At 39.6% G+C, this 23,474-nt stretch overlaps 3 protein-coding genes across 4 annotated transcripts in view; 2 read left to right on the top strand and 1 right to left on the bottom strand.

Moving 5' to 3' along the window:
- Positions 1-1,576: 1,576 nt before the first annotated feature.
- hnrnpa3 (heterogeneous nuclear ribonucleoprotein A3) lies at positions 1,577-8,958 on the top strand. Of its 2 annotated transcripts, XR_003269936.1 has the most exons (12): positions 1,579-1,795; positions 3,193-3,315; positions 3,429-3,575; positions 3,674-3,884; positions 3,978-4,067; positions 4,175-4,246; positions 5,296-5,343; positions 5,582-5,719; positions 5,837-5,953; positions 6,033-6,100; positions 6,203-7,339; positions 7,561-8,956. XR_003269936.1 is itself a non-coding variant. In XM_026144511.1 (11 exons), exons 1-10 carry the CDS (start codon positions 1,790-1,792, stop codon positions 6,083-6,085), a joined length of 1,005 nt encoding a protein of 334 aa, XP_026000296.1. In that variant the 5' UTR covers positions 1,577-1,789; the 3' UTR covers positions 6,086-6,100; positions 7,561-8,958. The 2 variants fall into 2 exon arrangements, 1 of the variants encoding a protein (XP_026000296.1); XM_026144511.1 differs by lacking the exon at positions 6,203-7,339 and having other exon boundaries at positions 1,577-1,795; positions 7,561-8,958.
- A 343-nt stretch (positions 8,959-9,301) lies between these two features.
- On the bottom strand, positions 9,302-16,312 carry nfe2l2a (nfe2 like bZIP transcription factor 2a). The gene is made up of 5 exons (XM_026144510.1): positions 16,086-16,312; positions 12,856-13,101; positions 12,486-12,575; positions 12,196-12,387; positions 9,302-11,212 (listed from the first exon to the last, which is right to left on the bottom strand). The coding sequence occupies exons 1-5, from the start codon at positions 16,119-16,121 to the stop codon at positions 9,992-9,994; spliced, it is 1,785 nt and encodes a 594-aa protein (XP_026000295.1). The 5' UTR covers positions 16,122-16,312; the 3' UTR covers positions 9,302-9,991.
- A 4,471-nt stretch (positions 16,313-20,783) lies between these two features.
- The window catches only part of agps (alkylglycerone phosphate synthase), a 28,886-nt gene continuing 26,195 nt past the window's right edge, over positions 20,784-23,474 (top strand). The window contains exon 1 of the mRNA XM_026144708.1: positions 20,784-21,056. Within this exon, the coding sequence (XP_026000493.1) occupies positions 20,791-21,056 (266 nt within the window). The 5' untranslated portion in view covers positions 20,784-20,790. The remainder of the gene's footprint in view (positions 21,057-23,474) is intronic.

Genomic DNA, 23,474 nt, shown 5'->3' with positions numbered 1-23,474 from the left:
GTACAGATAAGTAAAGACAGATTCAGGTGTGCTGTTGTTGTTTTTCCTGTAGTGCAGAATGATTTCTTCTCATGTGTGTTGCATCGTGCTTCTTGTTTGTTCCAATACAAACAGGAAAAATTTATTTAAAAAATAAAAGCATGGCATTTGGACAGTGTTAAAGACCATCTGCTCTACTTCAAAGGTGGTGGACGGGGCAGGATTCACACTCATCTTGCTAAACAGGCATCTGCTGCAACCAGAAAATGTATTGACCTTTATTGTGAGCAGCACCATTACCACGCTGAAATAGTCCAACGGGGCCCAGTTACCAAAGCAGAAGATGATTGTTATATGTTCACACACAGCAAGACCTTTGCAATAGAGGTTCCAGCATAGACAACCGTTATTTATGTAGTTCCAAAAAAAGCAGGACCACTCTCACTAACGTCTGATTTTTTTTTTCCATAATTTATTGTAGACTGATTTTCCACCATAGAAAAAGATCTGTGTTGTAATGCACAAAATAACTGATCAAGTGTCTGAAAGCATACATAGGCTGCAGCAGGACAGAAGAAGCCAAACATGGACTGGCTCTTGAATTTGAACTATGGACCGCTCATAAAAACTCATCATTAATAGTGTCAGTAAAACATTACCCTTTTTTATTGGGGCTGTATTTTCCTCACATATTACAGTAAAGTTAATGACAGACATTGTCTAAACCATAAAACCGTCATATATTTGGAGATGCTGGTCAGCTTCACCAAGGCTTAGTAGCATCTGGCTCATAGATCATGCCTGTCCAATCAAGTGTTCTCGTAACACAGAGGAAACTTGAACTGAAAAGATGGCTTTATGTCTCATTTCCACACTTTCAACTGAACATAATTGTTATTAACTATTTTCATGCAGACATTTCTAAAACTTCTTTAAAGGTGTACTTAAAAAAAAAAAAGAAAATAGAAAGTTGTAAACATTCTGCCATTAAAATACTAAAATATCTGATAAAAACAACTTTGTAGGGTTTTAAGTTTGTTGTGTTTACTGGTCGGGGGGGGGGGAGGAGGGGCTGAGTGCTAAGCTAGAGTAAAAAGCGCTATATAAGAAGTAGCCCAATCACACTTTGGTCCTCTTACTGAAATTACTTTGCTTGTTTTACTGTATGTGATAATAATCTGAATTCTAATCCTTTTATGTTTTTATGTATTTATTTATTTTGCTGCAAATGCAACACAAAATTTGGAAGATGCCTGTTTTTAGGGTTTGGCTTGCATTGGAGTTATTTCTTTTTTTTTACTGACATTGAAGCAACGATTTACAGCCTAGATTGCATCAGCAGTTATTTCACTGAAATGAATCAAAGGCAGGTTTGTGTGAAAAGAAATGTACCTGGGAGTCCAGTAGACACTGGTCAGAGATATGTCGGTTATAAATGCTGCTTGTGCTGCAGACTATGCAGACATCAGCAGCACAAACATGAAGCATTGACTATGGAGGGCTTGATGGATGGAAGGGTTGATGGTTGGTACTCCAAGTCAACCAGCAGATGGCGCAAAGTAACATTGATTTGTTGCAGGAAACGAGGCGAGCAGTAAAAGACAGAGTGTACTAAGATAACTTTAATCAGAATTAATATTATACAAGAAGCTTTATATGGCAGTCTGTGCTCATGAGTCATGGAGGCTATAGAGTGCTGTGTTTTAAATTTTGACCACTGTAGTTCACGATTGTCTTACGACTAGCATCAGCAGCCACGCCGATTGGGTCACGTGATCCGCTCAGATCTGCGTCCGTGGACATCTGCAAAATGGAGGTGAGGTTCTGGCAAATGTTGCAAATTAATTACGGTTGTGTGAGACATGCATGGAGACAGTGGCTATTCTGTAACACTTACGCGACAGTGCTCAGAGGGCGTATTGTGTTGCATCATAACATGTGGCTGCTCTGTTACTGTAAAGCTGGTCGTTTTAGCTAAGACTGTAGCTAAGCTAATGGTGGTCCAACAAGACTAAACATTCAGCTCTCCGGCTATGGAGCTGGAGAGCAGTATATTGTGTTGGGGTTGGCGCTTTCCCAAATAAATAAATAAACAATCTCGCTGGAGTTTATAAACCAAAGGTAGTTATTAGAGCAAGTGCGTTTTGCTTGTTTATGTGTATATTGTTAGTGTTGCTAGAGTACCTGCGTCTGTCTTGAAGCGAGCTAATGCTAGCTGCTAAAGCTAATGCAGCTCAGGCTAACCCAGACTGTACTATGGACACGGACACGTTAGATGGTATATGCAGCATGTCACGTAATATAATTCCGTGTGTTTTTGTTTTTTAAGTGTTGTGGGGTTGTTGTTTTTTTAACTGAGTGTGTCGCCTAAGAGTTAATGTCACAGTCTGGTATTAAGGGCTGACACTACAGCTGAACAGCCTAATTTCATAACTGATAAATATTCAAATATTGTTTTCTCTTTGTTTTTGTTTTTATCTTTTCTATAAATGATATTTTTAGTCTCACTGTGGAGGTAAATTTGTATATATTTGTGTATATTTTCCACCACAACCGATTTGTTAGTCTGTAGGTGTTGGTTTAAAACACGAATTACATTTTATTAACAAGAACAATAATTGATGTCTGAAGAAACCTTCAGTAAAACACTTTAATTAATGCTGAAGTTGAAATTTCAGGCTCAGAGTACGAAGAAACCACCTGTTGTGAAAAGCTGCCATATAAAAATATTGATTGCAGAATCCCATACATTTCATCTGGCCATTTATGCTTAACTCATTCACTGCCATTGACGTCTATAGCCGTCAATTGCAGTGAATGAGTCAATGGGTTTAACTCATTCACTGCCAATGGCTGGCAGTGAATGAGTTAAGATAATAAAAATAACCATAGGAAATTTCCTTAATCCGTTACATACATCAATATAGTTTTTTATGTATCTCTGTTTTACTGAATTGTTATATTTGATGTCTTTTTTAATAAATGTGTATGTTTTTTCTAAGACACAACGTTGTTTAAACAAAGACGGACATTTTGCTGATTTAAAAAAGAAAGAAAGAGAAAGTGTCTGAAACACAATTCTTGTGTGTAATGTCTTACTTTAGGGTTATTAGTACAGCGTAGTAACAACTTCTTACGTGTAGGGTCATTTCACAGTTAGTTTTGTGATGCATCTTTAACCAGGTGGTGTGTTTGCTTTTTTTTTTTTTATAGGACCGTGGCGCTAAAGAGCCTGAGCAGCTCAGAAAGCTGTTCATTGGAGGTCTGAGCTTTGAAACTACGGAGGAGAGTTTACGGGCCCATTTTGAACAATGGGGTACCCTTACAGATTGTGTGGTTTGTATTTTTCTCATGGGCTAGTTTTAAAATGATTTCAAATACAGGTGACAACGTGTAAATGTAATAGCACACCACTTGAACTGTACCTGTTAAACCTGTTTTGTCCCTAGGTAATGAGAGATCCTAACAGCAAACGATCAAGAGGGTTTGGCTTTGTAACATACTCGTCTGTAAGGGAAGTCGATGATGCCATGAAAGCAAGACCTCATAAAGTAGATGGCCGAGTTGTAGAGCCCAAGAGGGCTGTGTCCCGAGAGGTAAAATAAAGGAAGAAATTAATAAATCCCAGACCAGAGCACAGTTACTATAGATATGTTATTGTTTGGTGTGTACTTACTAATGCACTCCACTTTAGGACTCCAATAAACCAGGCGCCCATCTGACAGTGAAGAAGATCTTTGTTGGTGGCATCAAGGAAGATACTGAGGAGTACCACATTCGCGAGTATTTTGAGAAATATGGAAAGATCGAATGCATTGACATCATGGAGGAACGCTCCACAGGGAAGAAGAGAGGATTCTGCTTTGTCACTTTTGATGACCATGATACTGTAGACAAAATTGTTGGTATGGGCTCATTCAGATTTCAGAGTTAGCCAAACTGTTAGTAAACAGAAAGCAGTGAATAAACATGTAATGTTTTTCCTATTTTCCTTGAAGCCCAGAAATTCCACACAATCAACTTCCACAATTGTGAAGTCAGGAAAGCTCTGTCAAAACAGGAAATGAGTGCTATGTCCAATAACAGGGGTAAGCATGCAATCAAAGAAAGATTAAAATTAGACTTACTGATTTGGCATGTACAGTATGCAGTTCATGTCATAAAAATCTTTAAAATTATACCTTTCTTTAAATAGGCAGGAGCGGGGGATCGGGAAATTTCATGGGCAGAGGTGGTAATTTTGGAGGCGGCGGCAACTTTGGCAGAGGTGGGTAGTTTGCATGTCAAGTCAAAGCACTTCTGGCCTTAAGCACATTAATTTGAAGTTTAAATTTGGGATGGAAGCACAGAAATAACATCAAAACTTCACAGTACTTGCAAATATTGCATATACGTGTGTTCTATGTGTCAGTACGAGTGTCTTTGTGTGGATGTCTATATCAAAGTGTACTGTGTATTTATGAATTGATCAATATAAAAGACCATTTGCTCTCAAATTCTGGTGCCTATGCTAATATAAACCTACCATCAGTAGTCTTCAGTAGATTACCGTACTGCATGTAAAAAGACAGTTTCAAATTAAGGTTTGCTATGTGAGCAGAAGTAATATAATTTCTTTTAATTAAGGCATTCGGTTTTAGATAATAGGAGTCTAAAACTATGTTTAGAATCAGAATCGCGTTTATTGGCCAAGTATATGCATTGTGTCTAGCATTGTGACAGTTCAACTGTTTGGGAGTGTTACACCCCGGCCTAGGCAACCGGGGTGCAACGTAGAAAAATAAAAATAAGGCAAAAACACACGAGAAAAAACTAATACGGGCTTCCACAAAAATAATCCCAAGACGAGATTTAAAGCAAGATACGACATTTATTTACATCACCAAACACAAGACGTCAAACTATTTACAACGGGGGGAAGATCGCGACCATGACACACTGAAACACAGGGTTTAAATACCTAGAGGGAGCAATCAGGAAAATGGACAACAAGAGGGAAACACAGCTGGGGCAACTCAGAACTGACGAGACAGGGAAACGTAAACTGAAAAGACTAAGATAACACAGACTTTCAAAGTAAAACAGGAAACACATGACAGTCACGCAAAAACAAAACACTGACATACAAGTTCGTAACAGGGAGGGAGATGGCAAGGGGAAAAAACAGTTTCTGTGTCGGGTGGTCCTGGTCTGCAGGCTTCTATACATTTGGCAGCAGGTCAGGGTCGGTGTCCAGGGTGTGAGGGGTCTGTGATGTTGATTGGGATCATTATAATATGTGATTCTTCTTGGTAATCTCTTTATCTTGTTTTTTAGGTGGCTATGGTGGAGGACGGGGTGGATATGGGGATGATTTTGACAATGGTGAGCCGTTTTTCAAAGGTTTTGCCTTTTAATGAGTTTAAACTATAGCAGGTGCACTGATTTAGGGGTCAAAAGTCACTAAGGTGGTTATTTTAATGGGTTTAAAAGTCATGCTTACACAACTGGTGTGTCTGTAGAATACTCTTTGCAGTAGTGCCATGTTATAACAGTTTGTCTGTGTTATAGAAAAAAAATCATTTATTTTTAATTTTTATTTTGTTTCTTAATTAAATAATAGGTCCAGGAGGAAATTATGATGGCGGACCAGGTTATGGAGGTGGCCGAGGGGGCTACGGAGGTGGAGGTCCTGGGTATGGCAACCAGGGTGGAGGATTTGGTGGCAACTGTGACGGAGGCTATGGAGGTAATGGTGGAGGTAAAAGTTTTATTTCCTACAGAATTTTGATTGAATTGCCCGCGGGATGTGAATAGCGAAGGTGTGTGCGAGATAGTTGAAACCAAAGCTTTCCTTAAAATTGACCTGCATCTTCAGGATATGGAGGTGGTGGAAATTACAATGACTTTGGAAACTATGGTGGTCAGCAGTCAAACTATGGGCCCATGAAGGGAAACAGCTTTGGAGGCAGGAACTCAGGTGGACCCTATGGCGGTAAGTTTCACCCTGCAGTTTCTCGTAGTACCTTCAGACTTCAAGTCTGAGTAACAGCATCGTAATTTTGCGACTGCAGGTGGATACGGCTCCGGTGGTGGCAGCGGCGGCTACGGCTCTCGGCGATATTAATTATTTAATGTTGTGGTAAGTTGCATTCAGCTTCACACCGCCCTCGTAGCACAGTACAGAGTGAGCCCATAAAAAGTGCAGAATAACTATTTGTTCTATCCTGTATCCATTCAACAGGCTTCAGTTCTTAGCAGCAGAGGCGAGGAGGTGAGCAAAGGAATTGTCAGGAAAGCTGCAGGTTACTTTGAGGCAGTCATCTGAAAGCATTAGAGGAACACACAAGTCAGAAATTACTGCAGCTAAATCGGAGAAGTTTATGGAAGAAGGACTGTATACAAGACATGAGTGCAGATGATACTCTACCCTAATTGTGATAGATGTTTCCCTACTGAGCAATTTTTCCTTCTGTGCGTCTGAAGTGTGTGTGTGTATTGTGCCTGTGGTATCAGGGATAAAGAGTAAAGTGTTTTGGGGTTGCTATGTTTTTTTTGTTTTTTTTAATCTGAAGTCAGTTCTAAATATCTTTATTTTTCTTTTTTATATGGGTAAGTTTTCTGCTGGCCAATTAACCTTTGTCTTTTAACCTGGTTTTTGTCACATAGAATAATAATTTTAGGTCCTTAGATAAGATAGCTTTATACATTCATTCTAAAGTTATTATGATTTCACAATTGCAAGTGTCAAGTGTATTTTTTGATTTTGTATGTAAAGCTCAGTGTGTAAATCCCTCGTAGTACCAGTGTCAACAATTACAAGCAGTCTGGAGTAGAATTAAGGGAATCCCTCACTCTTCTTGTTCCCAGCAAACCGAATTATAGATTGTTCAAATATTTTGATTAGTTGAAAAAGACCGAATAAAATTGTGTAGTAAAGTAACATGAGGTTCAGTGCATCTTTGGTTCAGAAAAAGATGAAATGAGTTATTAATATATCTGTTGCTTGCTTATTGTGACTGAAGTGTAGCAAATCAGCTGGTCCACAACTTTCCCATCTGGTGGAGTATTATTTAGGAGCTCTGTGACGTGAAAATAGTGTATGCGTGTTGCATTCATGTACTTGTACCAGGGTCAATATAAAGGGAGTTTTGGGTAGTCCTAGTGAAGGGCCCAGACACCACTTACGCAAGTAGGATAACAGCTACAAGCACCAGCATTTTGGGCTTCAGCGTCACTAGTGTGGAAGATTTGCAGATGACTGTCAGACAGGACGTCTTCAGCCCCAGCACAGTGGACCAGTCAGCAGTTTGAGAGAGAAGGGAGAAGGCAGCATCGAGCACAACGCCCATGGAGGAAGCTTGCAGTGTCGTGCCTGATAGTGAGCATCTATCTTTTTTTCAAGACTAGCTAAACTCTCCAGCAGCCCGTGCTAGTGAAGAAAGACTAGGACACACTGGAGGTCCTGTTGAGTCAGAGATACCGCAGTTTTACCCGCAAATACTAGAACTCAGACATTAAGAAGAAAAGGGAATGAGTATTTCACAAAGCTGACTTGAGAAGATGGAACAGGTAAGAGTAACCATTTTGCTTGATTTACAGATGTGGAAAGAGGAATTCTCTTCTTGCTGAAAATCTGTAAAGACCTGATAACATGGAAGGTTCTGGATGGGTAAGACTTTTTTTTTTTTTTTTTTTTTAAATATTGTCCAAGCCTGCTCATATTTCAATCTAATGCTGATTACACAAGGTGCAAAACACAGGGTGTTTTAAGATAAACAAAGCAGGTTGACCTTCAGTATTTGTCTACTTTGAGCAGAATCAGCATGTGCCCTTCACCCCACTGCTCGGTACGCTTTGAAGCCAAATACTCTTTATGCTTATCATCAGTATATTTTAAAGCTCAAATAAAGGTGGTGGTGATTGAACACTTGAAACAGAAAGATTATCATCCATTCCAAGAAAGGAAGTTAAGAAAGTTTTATAAGTAACTACTTTCAGTTGCTCCCCTACTTCAAAGGGTAGGTCTGCATATTTCATTTGACCAAATCCTACACCCAATGCCCTTCTTGGCACAACCCTCCAAGGGATTTGTATCTCCTTCCAGGATCAAACTGAGTAAATGTGTAAACCACTACACAAGGAGCTCCCATTTTTAGTTTTATCATGTATCAAACAATCCTAATCCCAAAAGGTGCAAAGTCAGAAAAATCAACAGTTATAATATTACAGTATCAATTCACACAGTATAAACTGTGACTTATTAAATAAGCACTTTAAACTGGAGGCTGAGGCTCTCTAGAAAGCTAACATTTTTAAAAAGAAATGTAACCAATTTTTTAAAAGAATTGTTTAAAAAAAAACTATCAACAGGGGTCACAGGCACGTATAGCATTAAATGTGAGTATACTCAAATATTGGTGTAATAGATGAAAGCATAGTATTTTTCCATTACAGGCCATTTACAAAGTGCTTCCATTTGTTTCAGTTCTCAGAGTAGCCAAGTAAGCCAGCAAATTGAGGGACTTTTTGTAAAGTTTCCATAATCATGACAAGTCCTCCTACGGCACATATACCGTGTAGTTTTTAGAAGTGATGAATGATCTTTCATCAAATGCATAAAAATAAACTTGACATTTAATTATTTTTTTAACTTATTTCTGATTTATATGTATTCATGTTTGTGATACTTTGGTCGTGTTGCGACTAGGTGGACAAAGTTTAGGTGTCAAATGTTTTGATTCCACATACTTTATGTCTAGACTGCTCAGTATAAAAAACAAAAACGGTGCCCACTGTTATCCTGTCTCTCCCAGGATATTATCTTTGCAAAGGCATGTAAAATAACCAGCCTCATGTCAGGAGAGACAAAGAGCGAGTCAACGAAGGAAAGAAAAGAAAAACTTATTTGTTAAGGGCACACCAGTGAACCATTTTGTCTGCTAAGCAGAATATGTAACGTTTGACTTATGTGTTTGAATAAAGGGATTTTTCATGATATGAGTGTTTTATTTCTTAAACTGTTTCTTTATTCCTCAGAGTAAATGTTATCAGAGCATTTTATTATTTGATTAACGTGTGTCCTTGGAATTTTTTTTTTAAACTCTACCCTCCAGTTTTGTTTGCCACGTGCAGAAAACAGGCTTGACAACCAAAGGGGAGAGTCTGTGTGTGAAAGTGCATGGCGTGGGGGCACATTGATTGCAACAGGCTTTGCCTTTGAATGCACTTTCCCGTTGCAGTATTGTGGACTTGTCATTCATGTTTAGCGCTGAGCATACTCGACTGTACCTTGACAATTGTGCCCTTTGTACCGCGTCATAAAGAATGCCGTGGGTGTGAGTTATTTTACCAGGAGTTTTAATAGAATAAAAAGATTTGGGTTACTGTACAAACAAGCTCGCTCCTATACAAGTTGAGCAGATTGTGAAAGCATTTCAATCCAGTGACGTCTTTGTGTCTTTACAAAATTCTATTCATTTGCTGCGCTGTAAGCACTTTAGCAAAGCATTCATGTCAGGAACGGTCTTGAACATGAAGTAGGTTATGCAATAGTATCTTAAAACTACATATCCATCTGGCACCAATCTGTTGTGGGCTGTGGCTGCAGCATAGCACGCAATATTGTTTTCAGTCAGCGGGAGGCTAAGTAGCTATATGAATAGTTTATTTCAAAGCACAGAAATCAGAATAAAAAAGGGGAGCAAATCATAAGGATAAAGTTATAAAATAAGTAACTGATTGAAATAGTCATTAGCATACAGAAATATAATATATATACAATATATATGTACAAACACAGTAACTTTTTTTTAATCAATCTCAGTGCTTATATTTACAAACTATTGGTTAAAGAATCTGTGAAGGTGTCGGAGTACAAAAGAAGTAAAATATAAAAAAATAGTAGAACATTCAAGAAAGCAAAAACTATACAATAGTTCTGCTGAGCTATTAACGCTTAAAGCTGAGCAACTACAAAGTTATTGCATAGTATAGTATACTATAATAATGAAGTACCATATTACAAAGGAGATCAGTGTCTGTCGTCACTTTTAAAAGTCTTTTTAATGCGGGGAACGAGAAAGACGCTGCCATCCGTTGACTGCTGAAGGGAGTACTCTGATGGGGAGTAGGAATTTCCCTTCTCATCTCTCAACATGCCAAAGACCTCCAGGTACAAGTTGTTGAGCTGCCACTTCATTTCCTTCAGGTCTGTCATGTTCTTGCTCTTCTCACTCAGCAGGCGCTCTTTTTCTTCCTTCAGCGAGTCCAGCTCACTCTCCAAACCCACTATGTTCTCCATCTTGCGTTTACGGCAGTTCTGGGCTGCCACCTTGTTCTTTCCGCGGCGGCGTATGTCGCGGACCAGGGCCAGCTGGGCCTCGTTCAGTTGGTGTTTTGACATCATCTCATTAAAATCATCAACGGGGAGGTTGATAATCATGTCAACGGTAAAGGGGATTTTTAGCGCCTTGGCTCTCTGTTCGTCTCTGGAGAGACGCACATTAGAGCGTTTCTTCGCTTTATCTTTGGTGAAGGGGGCGTTCTTGTGGCTGCTCTCTTCTCCTGGGTCCACCTTATGTTTGGGATTCTTCTCGTGCTCGTTTGGTTGCTGAGATGGTATAGATACGGAAATTGCTGCGTGTGCGTCATCTGGTTGGAAATTTAATGAAAACATCTCAGAGTAGTCAGATTCTGCGCTGCCAGGGTTCTGGTCCATCTCCTCCATGTCCGAGTCGCTGCATCTAAAGGACTCGCTTCCATATGCAGATTTTGCAGGACTTGCATTTGTAGAGATCCCCGAATCTGAGTCTGGCTGTTCTGTTATTAGATTTTGCTTGCTTCTGTCAAAGGCATCTCCGGGTGAGAGGCTGTACAAATCCATGGGAGTGAAGGGGGCCTCGTTCGGGACATCGGACATGGCAGCACTTTCGTTTCCTTCGAGCTCATGCTGACCACTGCTCTCTTCCAATATAGTGTTCTGATAAAATATGTTACAGAAACTTTCTGCGCCTAAATTGCCATTTAATTGAGAGGTTTTTACTTTTATCGGGCTGAGGCCATCAGCTGGAGCCATGCTGGGAACGGAGCTGTCAAATGTGTTCATAAACTCTGTGGGATCGACATTTAAACTGTTTGCTTTCTCATCTGTCATGGGGTAAAAAGAGTAGTTTGGATTCTGTATTTCAGGGCTGTCTTGAAGGGGATAGGTTGTGGTCTCCAGTGTGTCCTCCATTTGCATGTTGAGGCATTCCTACAAAAAAAAATTACAATTTTAAAATAAATGCACTCATTTTAAGTACGGCTTAAAAAAATCTCAACATTTATGTGGTAGGATATTAAAAAGCCTACAAAAAAAGACTTATCACACATTCAAAACTGAATGACTGTTATTAAGTGGTTTCATTGTTGAAATATTGAAACCTAAGATTAGTATGTTTTATAAGTATAATTTTACTCTATTAAATTCTCCTTCTTAATCTGTTATCATCACTAAACAGGGTTTCAGCTAACAAAGTCTGAACCATTGAGCTGTTCAGTTGTTGCAGCTCCCTGTGCTCCACTGAATGCCGGTAGAGCTGGTTTTAGCACAAGATTGCCTACTGTGATTAACAAAACTATCCAGTTGTTGAAATGTCAGAACTTCCTACTGCTGTAAACAGAATATCTTATCTTCATGAAGCAGCTTTTACAAGTTTGAGCACAATTCCACTCAGCTTTCATGTCTACACTTTTAGTATCATCACCAACTAACTAGATTAGTCCTGCCAATTCTATTTTGTGGTTACAACCGCAGCCCAGTCCACTCAGTCAAAGGTCGAGGCAACTAATGGTGCAATGCTCCACCCACCAGCTAATGCAAATATGAGGTGCCTTGAAACAGAGCTGATAAAGCAGCTAATGAAAATGACTTCACCTTTCTGCTACTAAGCAAAGATTTGAAGACACACCTGATCTGAGCAAGCTATCTTTTGGCTCTGCGCAAAAATGTTAGTGGCTATTAATCACATGAATTATATAACCCCTGAGCAACCATGCTTCTAATGCTGTAAAATGTCTAGATGATGAAATTTAGTCGGAGTGGAATTAGCAGTGTGCACTGGATTCCTAAAGCAAACAACAACTGTTTGTCTTCTAATGTCAAGCTCCTGCCATTTATCCATTTTTTTTCTTTTTGTATTTGTTCCACCTCACGAAATGCCATGTCGCTGAGTTCGTAGAATCTCTGTGTCATACCTGCAGCTCGGGGAGGGACAGAATCTCCATCCAGGCCTCCTCCAAATCTGGGGGCATTCCCTGTGGTGCTGGTGGTGGCAGCTGTCCTGGGGAGAGGGTGGCAGGTGATGGAGCTGGTTGTTCGGGGGACATCATCATGTTGCTGCTGATGGCTGCTGAGACAGCAGGTGTGTCCAGACAAACTGAAGTGTTCTAGGAGACAAAACAGATATGACAGTTTTTATACAGCTAAAAACGATGCCCAACAATCACGCGGTTCATTTCTGTTAATTTCTGATCAATGTTCTTACCTCAGTTTCTTCTACAGGAAACGTCTCTGCCAGTAGCTGCAAACATTCATCGAATGACATGGCGTCACTTGTTTCTGTGAAACTGGCATTCTGCAACAGAAGTTAAAATACCTTGTGTTACTTTTTACCATCTAGCATCTACCAGCTTTTTGGCACACCATGTTTTAACAGCAGCACATGATTGTGTATTTATAGCGCTCAGGTCCCTGCAGAGCACTGATGCAAAACTGAAGTCCAACCTGCGCTGCTGCATTTACACAGGATGAGGTGGTAACCTAGCTACAACACAGCCAGAGCCTATAAAATGAGGTGGGAGGGGTGTACCTTTGACATGAGTAATGATGGAGCGTGTATGTACCTGTGTACCTACCTCTAGAGGTGTGACGGCAGGCTGCAGCGGGGCTCGAGGTATGTATTCTCCCGTCTCCTCATCTAGCTGTAGCTGTGCCAGCAGGGCCTTCTCCTGCTCCCGGAGCAAATGCAGCTTCTTCTCCTCCTCCAGCTCCCGCTGCCTCTGGAGCTCATGCTCTTTCTGACGGTGGTTGTAGTCAAACACTTCACGCCTGGCACCAAGATCAATGTCTTGCTTCCACAGTATGTCAATCAGGTCCATGTCCTAGAAAGACAGCCGCAGATCGGTTAACAGAGTTTGCAAGCAGCCATGCTGTCCTGCATAGGAGTGTTCTGAGCATCGCAGCCAAACAGAACGTCCCTGCTGCGAAGCGTGACTGTTGCACCTGCCACACCCTGTCCCTCAGTATCTGATCACCGACAACAACACAGGCACTAATGTCAAGGGACAGAAACTGCATGAATAATGAACGCATTTCTCTCCTTCCTCTGTTGTCACCACACACCAGCAAAAGACACATATCCTCATTTGATACTTTTTCCAGTGAAGGGAAGTAGTCACTGCTTATCCAGTTACGCAGAAGTGTGAATTTGTTTGGCGTATTCAGACTCCCACACAGCCAGGGATCGTTTTTTAGCGAGTACTTAAAGTTCAGATTTAAAGGATGGTTCCAAACTAGTTTAGAAGTTAAATCATATTACACCATTTAGAAAATGTGGCCATAGTATACAGTATTATGGTTGGTGAAGAACATATGAGCGAAGAACATATAAACATATAAACAAAGTAGAATTGGCACTGTAATTCGTCAATTATGATTATGCGGTAAATGTATAATAGTGTTGCATTTACATTTGCCTATTTGGCAACAGCTACATTGATGCCAACCTATAGCTACAGTTCTTTGAAGGTGCTCAGGTTACGGCAAAGGCGTTACGGCAGGTTACGGCAAACCCTTCTGAGACCTTACGCTGTAGCGTAAGGTCTCAGAAGGGTTTGTGTTACAATGTACCTTTGTACCTAATCACACTATGAGGTCATAATGTCATACTGAGTGAAATTAAAATGCTTATTTCCTCAATTTCACCCTCACTAGGTATTTAAGTCAACTATTACAAGTACTACTAAATTATCTTAGCACAATAATAGTCTTGTCCTACATATATTTACACATTAGGCAGAGCATGCGATGACATTTTAGTACCATTTCCTGTAGATTTCCCCTAACTTGCCGATTGTTATTTGCCTTTTTAAACAAGGATGTCTAAAGATAAATTATGCTGGCCCCTTCTCTGGGCTTTTAGCAGAATTTATTTACAGAAGGAAAGTGTTTCACAAGGCCCAAGGATGTTACATAAACCCGCAATACTGGTTTACACAAAAAAAAATAAAAAATGAGCATGTGACTTGTTTGTGCCTCAGATTTGGGTGTAAACATTACTTATGAGCTTGGGTTTATAATACAAAAAAAGAGAGAGAGCCTAGAGGACACCAAAAGGGAACTCAGGGAGAATAAAGAACAAAGCAGAACAATGTACAATAAGGAGGATGTGGGACTGTTTAGAAAAACCCTGTCAGATAATGTTTTCTTCAATTTTCTTTTTTAATAAAAACAGGATGAGTCACAAGCCTCCGCAAACTAATAATAATGGCATATGAGCACCTATAAATACTTTAAGCCATTGTTGACACCATTTTCCTGACTACAGTTGTGGTGCTGAAGAAAAAAAAAAAAAGAATCCACTAACCCTCTTTGCCTCTGTGTTGCATCAGAGCTATGACCACTGAAGGATTACACATTACTAAGGCTGCTCGCTGGTTGGAAGGTGAGCACACAACTAGACATTATGGTTTGTACAGGAATGAGGAAGTCCCTTAAAATGTCTGTGTGGGATGTCTAAACTCACTTCTTGAGGTTGCTGATGTTTTCTAACAAACAACAATAAAAAGAAGAAAAGGAAGGAAGAAAGAAAGAAAGAAAAAACACTTGTCTGTTGGTCACACCTAATAAGCTCATCAGACAAGTCACGCCAGTCCTTTAGAAAAAACAACCACCGCAAGGCCAAAAAACTGACTGTTGTCAGTCAGTGATTTCAGTGTGGTTGTTAAATTAGCCTGTTGTTATAATGCAGCTTTATAAACAGCACGTTCTGTATTAATGGCAACTGGGCTCTGTGAATATGGGTGTGCTTAAGTAATGGTGTCACAATCAACTGCCACAAGACATGGACCGGCACCAGAACAAGGGGGGGGAAAGGCTGAGAAAACTACTTCCTGCACCTTGATGCCACACAAAAACCAGTCAAAAAAGCTTTTACACACAGAGCCTTCAGAATGACAGTTACCAGAGATACATATTAAACTTAACAAGCCTTTAGTGTTGGTTGTTCATTTACTTATCTACAGTTAAACACAAGGCCCCGAAAGAGGCACCCGAACCTGCTGTTGTAACATACCTTTTTTCAACACCATTCAGTGGACATCCAATCTCAACTGTGGATGATGAAACACAGCTGCACAGCCCTTTGGGCCCTCATCAGTCAACTGTACTTCCACTGACCCTCACCTATGACAAGCTTAGCGAAACACTAAAGATGCGAGGCCATGTCACAGGAAAAAATAAACTTCAACCAAGTTCAATATTTTCATTCAGTGTATAAGAACAGGTCTAGTAATATTTGGTCCTTTTTTATTAACTCTGTAAAACACACAGCAAAGACATAAGCAGCAGTAAAAGAAATCATTCATGGTGGTTATAAAAGCTATCAGATATGGGATCACATGCTTTGAGCAGGAGGAGGGCGGGGTGGGCAGGGGGAGATGATGACACAGTTACGACAAATGCTTCAACACAGTCCAGGTTCTGTTTGTCTAACTTGCCAGGATAAAATAACCTGTTATTTTATTCGGGCAATCGATCACAACACTAATATCTGAACCTGTTCTGTTAATGGGGATTTTTTCCTGTCCAGGAAAAGCGTCACAAGTGGATGACTTGCAGAACTGAAAGACAGTTAACATGTCTAACTCTAAGACAGCCTGTCGGCGTAGTCTACCTCACACTTTTAAAGCTATAACGTCTGTAACACCGGCGTAAATACACTAGTACTGTAATTTAGCTGTAATTTAACTGATAAATAAAAGTTTACATAAAGTCTATCTCTCTAATAGCCCGCATTAAAAAGGAAGTTGACAGTCAATGTCAGATAGTTTGTCTACTCTTTTCTAGAGAGAAATACTCTATTTACCTGTTGACCGGAATGCATCACCTCCATTTCCATCATTATGGAGCTCTGTCGTGAGGTTTTGAGGGAAAAAAAACTCCGTATGATTGAAAAATTTGTGAGTTATTCCTTATATTGGATATAAAAATGGCGAGCGGTCTGGAGGCGATATAGTCCGTCACGGGAGCTGAGCGGCTAGAAGTGCTGCTTCCTCCAAACCTAATGAGCATTACGGAAATGATGGCCCTCCCCACCGGGATCGTCCCCCTCGCAGCGGCCTATGAGGGCTGGAGATAAGGACTGTGTGTGCGTGCGCATGGAGTACATTTAACACAATAGTTGCCACGCAAAAAAATTACACAACATATTTATGTGTAAGTTAAACATTTTATAATACATTAACCATTACGTAATTTGCAACATGTTATATCGTTCGTTTATAGACAGCTTTATGTATGCCAGCTCATAAAAGAAATGTGTACCTTGTATTTTAACTTCGTCACTGATGTGACCAGACTTTGTTTGGTGCATACCTCCCCCTGCTGGTGACCGTGACCAGCGTGGAGCTGGAGACCCTGGGGCCCTGATGTTCCTTGTGCAGCTGGGTAGACCATCACAAAATCATAAAGAGAGAAACAGAACACCCACCTATATGTGGTAAAAGTCCCAATGCAGAATGATTCCTGTTAGTTTATATGTTTTTGTTTGTTTATTGGCTTGTTTGTTTTTGGAGGGGAGGTAGGTGCATAAGAGATACTAGTTCAAATGGGTGGAACTGTTACTAACATCTTTTGGGAGGAGGTTGGGGTGTGGGAGTCAGACTCTGCCATAATTCACTGGGTGCTATATTTGGAAAATCTTCATCTGTCAAGTAATGAATCATTACAGTGGGTTAACTAAATGTGCTACAAGCTAAATTATTCCCTGTTACACTATTTCTCATAAAATTAAACAAAACTGAAGTAATGATCTAAAACGTGTAAGTGAGGAATCTCAAAGATTTGCAGATCTGTAATTCCTTTCCATTATCAACATATATGTTTGTATTACGTAGTGTAGAAAAAATATATTAAAGTTTTAACCATTATAATGCACAAAAGGCTATTCTTCGAAACTGGTACATATATGAAGGTACTGTAGTGTGTAGGGTGTAGAAAAATTGTTTAGGTTATGTTAATAGTTTTATTGTTTAGGCAAAATTTGCTAAGCTTACCGAAATACTGCACATTTCAGTACATTTTGTAAGTAAATATGCAGTTTTTTACTCCATTTATGGGGCACTTATCATATGGTTAGTAAATGTATAGAATATAGTGCAATAATTTTAATGCATTTTATGCTATTTAATACTTATTCAATAGATAGATAGATAGATAGATAGATAGATAGATAGATAGATAGATAGATAGATAGATAGATAGATAGATAGATAGATAGATAGATAGATAGATAGATAGATAGATAGAAACTAGTTAATCAATAGTAGTAATAATATAATATTCTAAAGCATAAGGATATTGGCTCACTCTAGCTGTGTTTTATAGCTGCTTTTTATTAAGGTACAGTCTAATGATTTCTTTCACCACATGTGCTGTAGATTATTAACATTAATAATTAACATTAATAACAACATCAAACATTGATCCACCTTGACAAACTAGAACATTAAAATGCTATTTTAACAGTAAAGCATATCCATTAACAAGTTAAGAGTATGAAAGAGGACATTCTCCATAAGCACTACTTTTCATTCAGCTAAATGTTATTGGTAATTCCTCGGACCTTTCCAAAAATTGGAATGTGGGTTATGATTTATTATTACTTTTCCACTTCCTAAGTAGGCTAAAGGATGTAAATCTTCAATCCACACTGGTGGAGAGCACAGGTATGCAATAAACGTTGTAGCAGTCGATCTAAGATTCGCCTATTTAAGAACATTAAGAGGAAGATAACCCAAAGAAAAACCCTCATTCTTAATCACATTTGAATCATTCTGAAACCTCGGCGTTAGTAAGAATTCGAAACCGAGGTGCCATTAAGTGGCTTTTCAGATATGCCCGCGTAATAAGACAGACTTGTTCCTGGTTGTAGCACCCATCTGTGAAGAGTCTCGCACTAAAGTGCAGCTCGCTGTGCCACTACGTGAAATTACACTAAAAAAGCCTATTTTTGCCTCTCGTGCGCGCTCCTGAATACGCGTTCACGTTTGGCAGCTCCACGTCGACATTCTTCCAGCTGCATATAGTGAACTGCACAGCACTGGGGGAAGAAAAGGTAAAAGCGGCGGCGGCCACCTTACGATTAGAGCGCTGCAAGTTCGCCGATGGACATCAACTGCAGTGAAAACAGGCGTTTGCAATGTGAATCTATCCGTGGCGTGCAAAGTCCTCAGCCCGCTTTCATCTTTTGCATTTTATGATCTAGACTGTTTTCCCCTCGTGTTGGATTGCAGCTGGTCCCTTGTGTCTACCTATATCAGGTACAGTATGACTTGCAAAGCTCACTTTGCCTTTAAAATCGTACTTCTTAAAGAAATAATCGTTAAGATTCCGGTTGGCACGTTGCAGTGTTGATTTTGAACGTTATTTCTGCACTTCTGAAGTTGCTGTCATTTGGTTGCTGATGAAGTGCCAAGTTTCCAACTACATTCAAACTGATAGAACTCAATACTCCTGGAGCTCAGCTGGCCTTCTGAACTTCCCTCATTGCTATCATATCACTCTTTAGTAAATGGGTTATTCTCAAGAGACTGTTTAATTCAGAAAGTTGTTAAAGCTCAACAGGTAGACTCATTTATACCCGGTGGTACTTGAAGTGGAGTAATCCTTTCAAAAAGGTATCAGCAACAGTGTAAAACTTAAAATATGCCAGCCAGCGTAGATGCAAAATGTAACCTTTGCAAGCAACCAGATGGGCAAGACTAAAGAGGTAAGTAAATACACTCAAGAACCATTTCTGAGGAGGTTGCACTGCAGGATCAACTTTTGCACACACCCAAATATTATTTAGGTCTTTAATCATTTCTGTATTGCTAACAGCGTGTAAAAAGACACCACCTGGCCTGCTATATACCTGTGTGGCTCTAGGGAGGAACCACCAAACAGCTCGCCTTTCTTTAGGCCCGTCCTTAACGCATTTAGATCTTAGCTCTGCTATTTTGAGCTGTTTTCTGTTATATATTTTTCAGTGCAGTCAGTATAGTGAAAATAAAAAAAGATAATACAACATGGCTGTCCTGTTTTCCCTTGCTTTTGTGCCTTGCTGCAGGTTGAAGGAGCACCCAGTTATGAGGAGGATAAGGTTCCACACAAGGACAAACCTATGAGGTGGCACTGTGGCTTTCCAAATAAAGTTCTGTGATACACTTAGACTCTAACTGCCCGCAGTCAGTGCATTACAGAACTTTGTTTTGGAAGCTAATACTTTAACCTTTTGGAAATAAAACCTCAAACATCTGGACATTTTAGTTTATAGAACGTCTTATTGTTTCTGTTGGCAAATGTTGTGTAAAATAAAGTTTCTATTTTAAGATTTTTTTACAGTCTCTTTCCTTCAGTACTTTAATCCTAATTGATATGTACTTCACAATAATGTTGCTTGTGGTGTATTCGTTTCGTGTCAAATCATTAGTTTAAAAGCAGCCATGTGGACCATATGGAAGCGCTAGTCACGCTGGTCAGGTGATCGAGTGGAGGTGAAGCAGAAAGGTAAACAGCGTTGACTGTTTCAAGTTACTCTGTTTTTACAACCACATCAAAAAAAAAGTGCACACATGAGACAGGTGATGATGCAGCCACAGTAAAGGGAAATCATTACAGATGTACAGATGTTCTAGGATTAGTTTAAATCTTTAGATTTGGATTCGTCTTACATATACCTGGCTAAAACTAAGACAATTAAAAAATTCTGATACTTAACTTACAGGTTTGCTGAATTGCATGTTTCCACTGTTCACTTTCATGCATTTGTTTGAAAATGGTGTTTAATGTAGGGTATAAGTGCTTCTTCATAAACCCAATAAACTCTTTAATATTCCAAACAGAAGGGTTACAGTTGTTTTATATAATTAACTAATTGCATTTACTATCTCAGCCACAAACTGTATACTCAGCCATATAAAAGATGCCTCAGCAGTAAGTGTAACATATGGAACCAGCCCTTTACAGTCTACGCTAATGTTGCAATGCATGCTGGGAAACGAGTTAAATGGTGCATTCAAACACTTCTCGGTAACTCCTTTCAGAATGAGGTGGGAGCTTTGCATTGATGTCAACGGTTCGTTTAAAGGTTGATGGATAAAATAAATAAATCAAATGTTTTATTCATTTATTTATAGTATGAACCTTATGGAGATTGTTAGGCACAAGTGCAATGCTTATCACCTAGAATCGTGAACAGTTTTCTTTTCTTGGGTCCTAAGATGTGGAAAATCCTTAATCCAAGTTCCAAAAGCTAAACGTGTTATTAAAATCTATAAAAACGCAAAATGCTTATACTTGGGAAGCTAGAACCAGTCCATGTTTAAATAACTTCAAAATAACCTTAAAGAATGCGCTGACCTATGCTTTTCTTAATCGACTTACCGTTTTCATGCATAAACTAGCCCTGTGTCTAATAACAAATTAATTTACCCAAAATAACAACATTTATTTTGTATTGTATGCTTTAAAATCCTAATTTTTACATTTAACACTCGCGTGTGGGGTTTGTTATTTCCTACAGGCATTGAATGTGCCACACTTTCCCTGCTCTGACCTCTGACAGGAGCTCGCGGATCTGCTCCCTCCTGTACAAACACGGAAGCAGCATGGCGTCCAACAGCAGCGGCAGCGATAGCTCTGACAGGCAACGCATTGCACAGCAAAGACTGAGTGTAATTGCCGGACATTTACAGAGACCGGTGGAGGGTAACTCGGGCATCCTAGCCGCGGAGTGCAAAGCCCAGGGAGACAAGCTAGATGTCTCCAGCGAGCGGAGGACTGTGCCGAGGAGGAGGTACGAGGCTGTGATGGAGCGGTGGACGAGGGGGGCTTATCCGCTGTGGTTTTGGCTACTTCTTAAGTCAAACTTAAGTGCATTACCAGCTAAACATGAGACATTTGGGTGGCGTGCAGCGGTAGGCTGGTTGCTGTCTCCCCACTAGACATAGATGTCTGTTAGAAACGTAGCTGAAGCGGAGTTTGGTTAGCTTCATAGCTAACGTTTCTAGGCTACAGAGCAGCCATTCATTTGCTAAGGGGTGGGTGCGGCTAAGTGTAGGAGGAAGAAGTCGACTTTCTTAAAGTTTGCCAGCTGTAACTTTCATCCACTCTCGAAGTACATTCTTTTATTTGTTATGTAACTATGTTTCCTTTCAGTGAAGTCCTTAGTGTTTGATTAATCCGATTTGATATTCATTAACTGTTACTGAGCTGTCCGATTTAGTGGGGTTGATAAGCGGTTCTCCTTTTTTTGGAGTTGACCCGTTAGCAGGTTCACCAAAATTTTGTCTCTTGTGAGAAGACATCTTGGGTAAAATAGTAAAGCAGCCTGTAGCTAAAGTGTAACAACAGTCAGAGGAGACAGAGAAACTTCTGTCTCTTCCGTTTCTCTGATTGGTCAGGACAAGTGGTGGTCTGACTTTCAACCTATTAGCAGCCTAGTGCCTTTTGAGGAACCCCCACCAGAGCACTGACATCTAGTGTCTGTGGCAGATAACAACAGCTAACACAATCGGCAAAAGTATGTGCATCTGGCCTTGTAATGCGTGCCCCTTTCAGGCCAGTATGACACAGTGATAATGCGGCTAAATATTATGTCTTATACCCCTGTCTGCTATACTTGTGATAGTTTGATAGTTGAGGAAATGCAAAGCAAAAACAGTTACACAGCCACTAGCTATCTGCCAAACTTATAATTCAAAGAATCAATTGACAATGTGAGACTAAACTAGTTATATGGTGTTAGAGAATTTCTGTTTCAGTGGTATAACTACACTTCTTTCATTCAGTCCTGTTAGTGTCTCATTTAGAGTGAGGCAGCTTATCTTGTAATTTAAAGACACTACAGCATTACAAATGGAAGCCGCAGGGACTCTCTTATCAGCAATTACTTGGTAAGACTAGGGAAAGAATTTCCTTGTGGTGAGAGGAAACCAAAGCGAGATGCCAAACACGTAATACAAGAAACACTTGGAAGGTTGGTTAGTCCCCATAGACTGGAAACATACAGTTCCAGAGCCAGAGGTGCTTAAAGATGATGAAGTACAAACTGTGGCGGATATGGTATTTGAAAATGTTTTGCATCACCCCTTTTTGCTATATTTTGCTAGGCAAATATGAAATTGGTAAAGGAATTTATCGAGACATGTACAAACATACATGCAAATACAGTATATAAGTCAAAAACAGTTTGTACATTTCTAACAGCTTGAAAATCAATATTTGGTATGACCACCTTTATTCTTCAACAGACCTTAACCTCTCTTATTTAGCACTTCTTGTAATTTCTTTTAGTAGTCTTTGGGAATAGTTCTTCAGGCTTCTTGAAGGAAATTTAGAGCTTTTTGTTTGGTTTTTTTTGATGATGGCTACCTTTTGTTCAGCCATCATCTATTTTCTATCAAGTTGTTCCCACAACGCTTCAGTAATGTTGTGCTCTGGGGGGCCCAATCCATGCCTGATAGTTTTGCATTGTGTATTTGTTCTATCCAGATATATAAGGTGTGCTTTTACTGCTTTGGCAGTGTGTTTAGAATGATTGTCATGCTGAAAAATAAAGTTGTTGTCAATCAGATGCTTTCCAGATGGTATTTCTTGGTAGATCACAGTTTTGACAACACTACTGGCTTAAATGTAGTTCCAAACATGACAGAATCTTAACCATGCTTTACAGATAGCTGTATATTGTTATACACCTCTCCCGACCTTCTCTGTACTATTGATAACAATTTAAACCAAAAACCTCACATTTGTAACCATCACTCACTGAGACCTGTAGCCCTTGATTTTCAGCCCAGTTCTGGTGTATTTTGGCATACCTCAGTCTTTTTTTTCACACTTTCCCTTCTTTAAGAATGGCTTCTTGACAGCCACACTTCCACTGAGACCCTTTCAAATGAGGCTTCAGTGAACAATAGATGGATGAACTGAAGGGCCAGGTACATCTCTCAGGTCCTTTGCTAGGTCCTTTCTGGATTTTTTTCCCCCAGTTTCTCAAGGACATCACTTTTTTATACTGTTTATCTGGTAAAGATATCTTTTTTTGTCCTCGACTTTTTCCTCCAGTTTACTTTTTAAGGTTAGGTGCCAAGTTTTTGTGTAATAGCTGGTTGGGAATCACTGTGTTGCTGCAAAAAATACAATTTAAATTTTTAAATAATTATGTGTTTCTGTGAGAGGCTGCTACTAAGTTTTTTGGTAAGTTTTTTAAGGA

This window comes from Astatotilapia calliptera, chromosome 16 (assembly GCF_900246225.1).
Source record: "Astatotilapia calliptera chromosome 16, fAstCal1.2, whole genome shotgun sequence".
NCBI classification, from domain to species: Eukaryota; Metazoa; Chordata; class Actinopteri; order Cichliformes; family Cichlidae; genus Astatotilapia; species Astatotilapia calliptera.
This window is presented reverse-complemented; position numbering and strand designations above follow the sequence as displayed.

What these genes read in the sequence shown, in the direction of transcription:
- hnrnpa3 (XM_026144511.1), top strand. An exon ending in GTACCCTTACAGATTGTGTG is followed by an intron (nt 3,316 to 3,428) that starts GTTTGTATTTTT and finishes TTTTGTCCCTAG; the next exon opens with GTAATGAGAGATCCTAACAG. An exon ending in TGCTATGTCCAATAACAGGG is followed by an intron (nt 4,068 to 4,174) that starts GTAAGCATGCAA and finishes TTCTTTAAATAG; the next exon opens with GCAGGAGCGGGGGATCGGGA.
- nfe2l2a (XM_026144510.1), bottom strand. Translation starts at nt 16,121, where the DNA reads ATGATGGAAATGGAGGTGATGCATTCCGGTCAACAG. An exon ending in TGATGCATTCCGGTCAACAG is followed by an intron (nt 13,102 to 16,085) that starts GTAAATAGAGTA and finishes CTGTCTTTCTAG; the next exon opens with GACATGGACCTGATTGACAT. An exon ending in TGTCCCTCCCCGAGCTGCAG is followed by an intron (nt 11,213 to 12,195) that starts GTATGACACAGA and finishes TTTTTTTTGTAG; the next exon opens with GAATGCCTCAACATGCAAAT.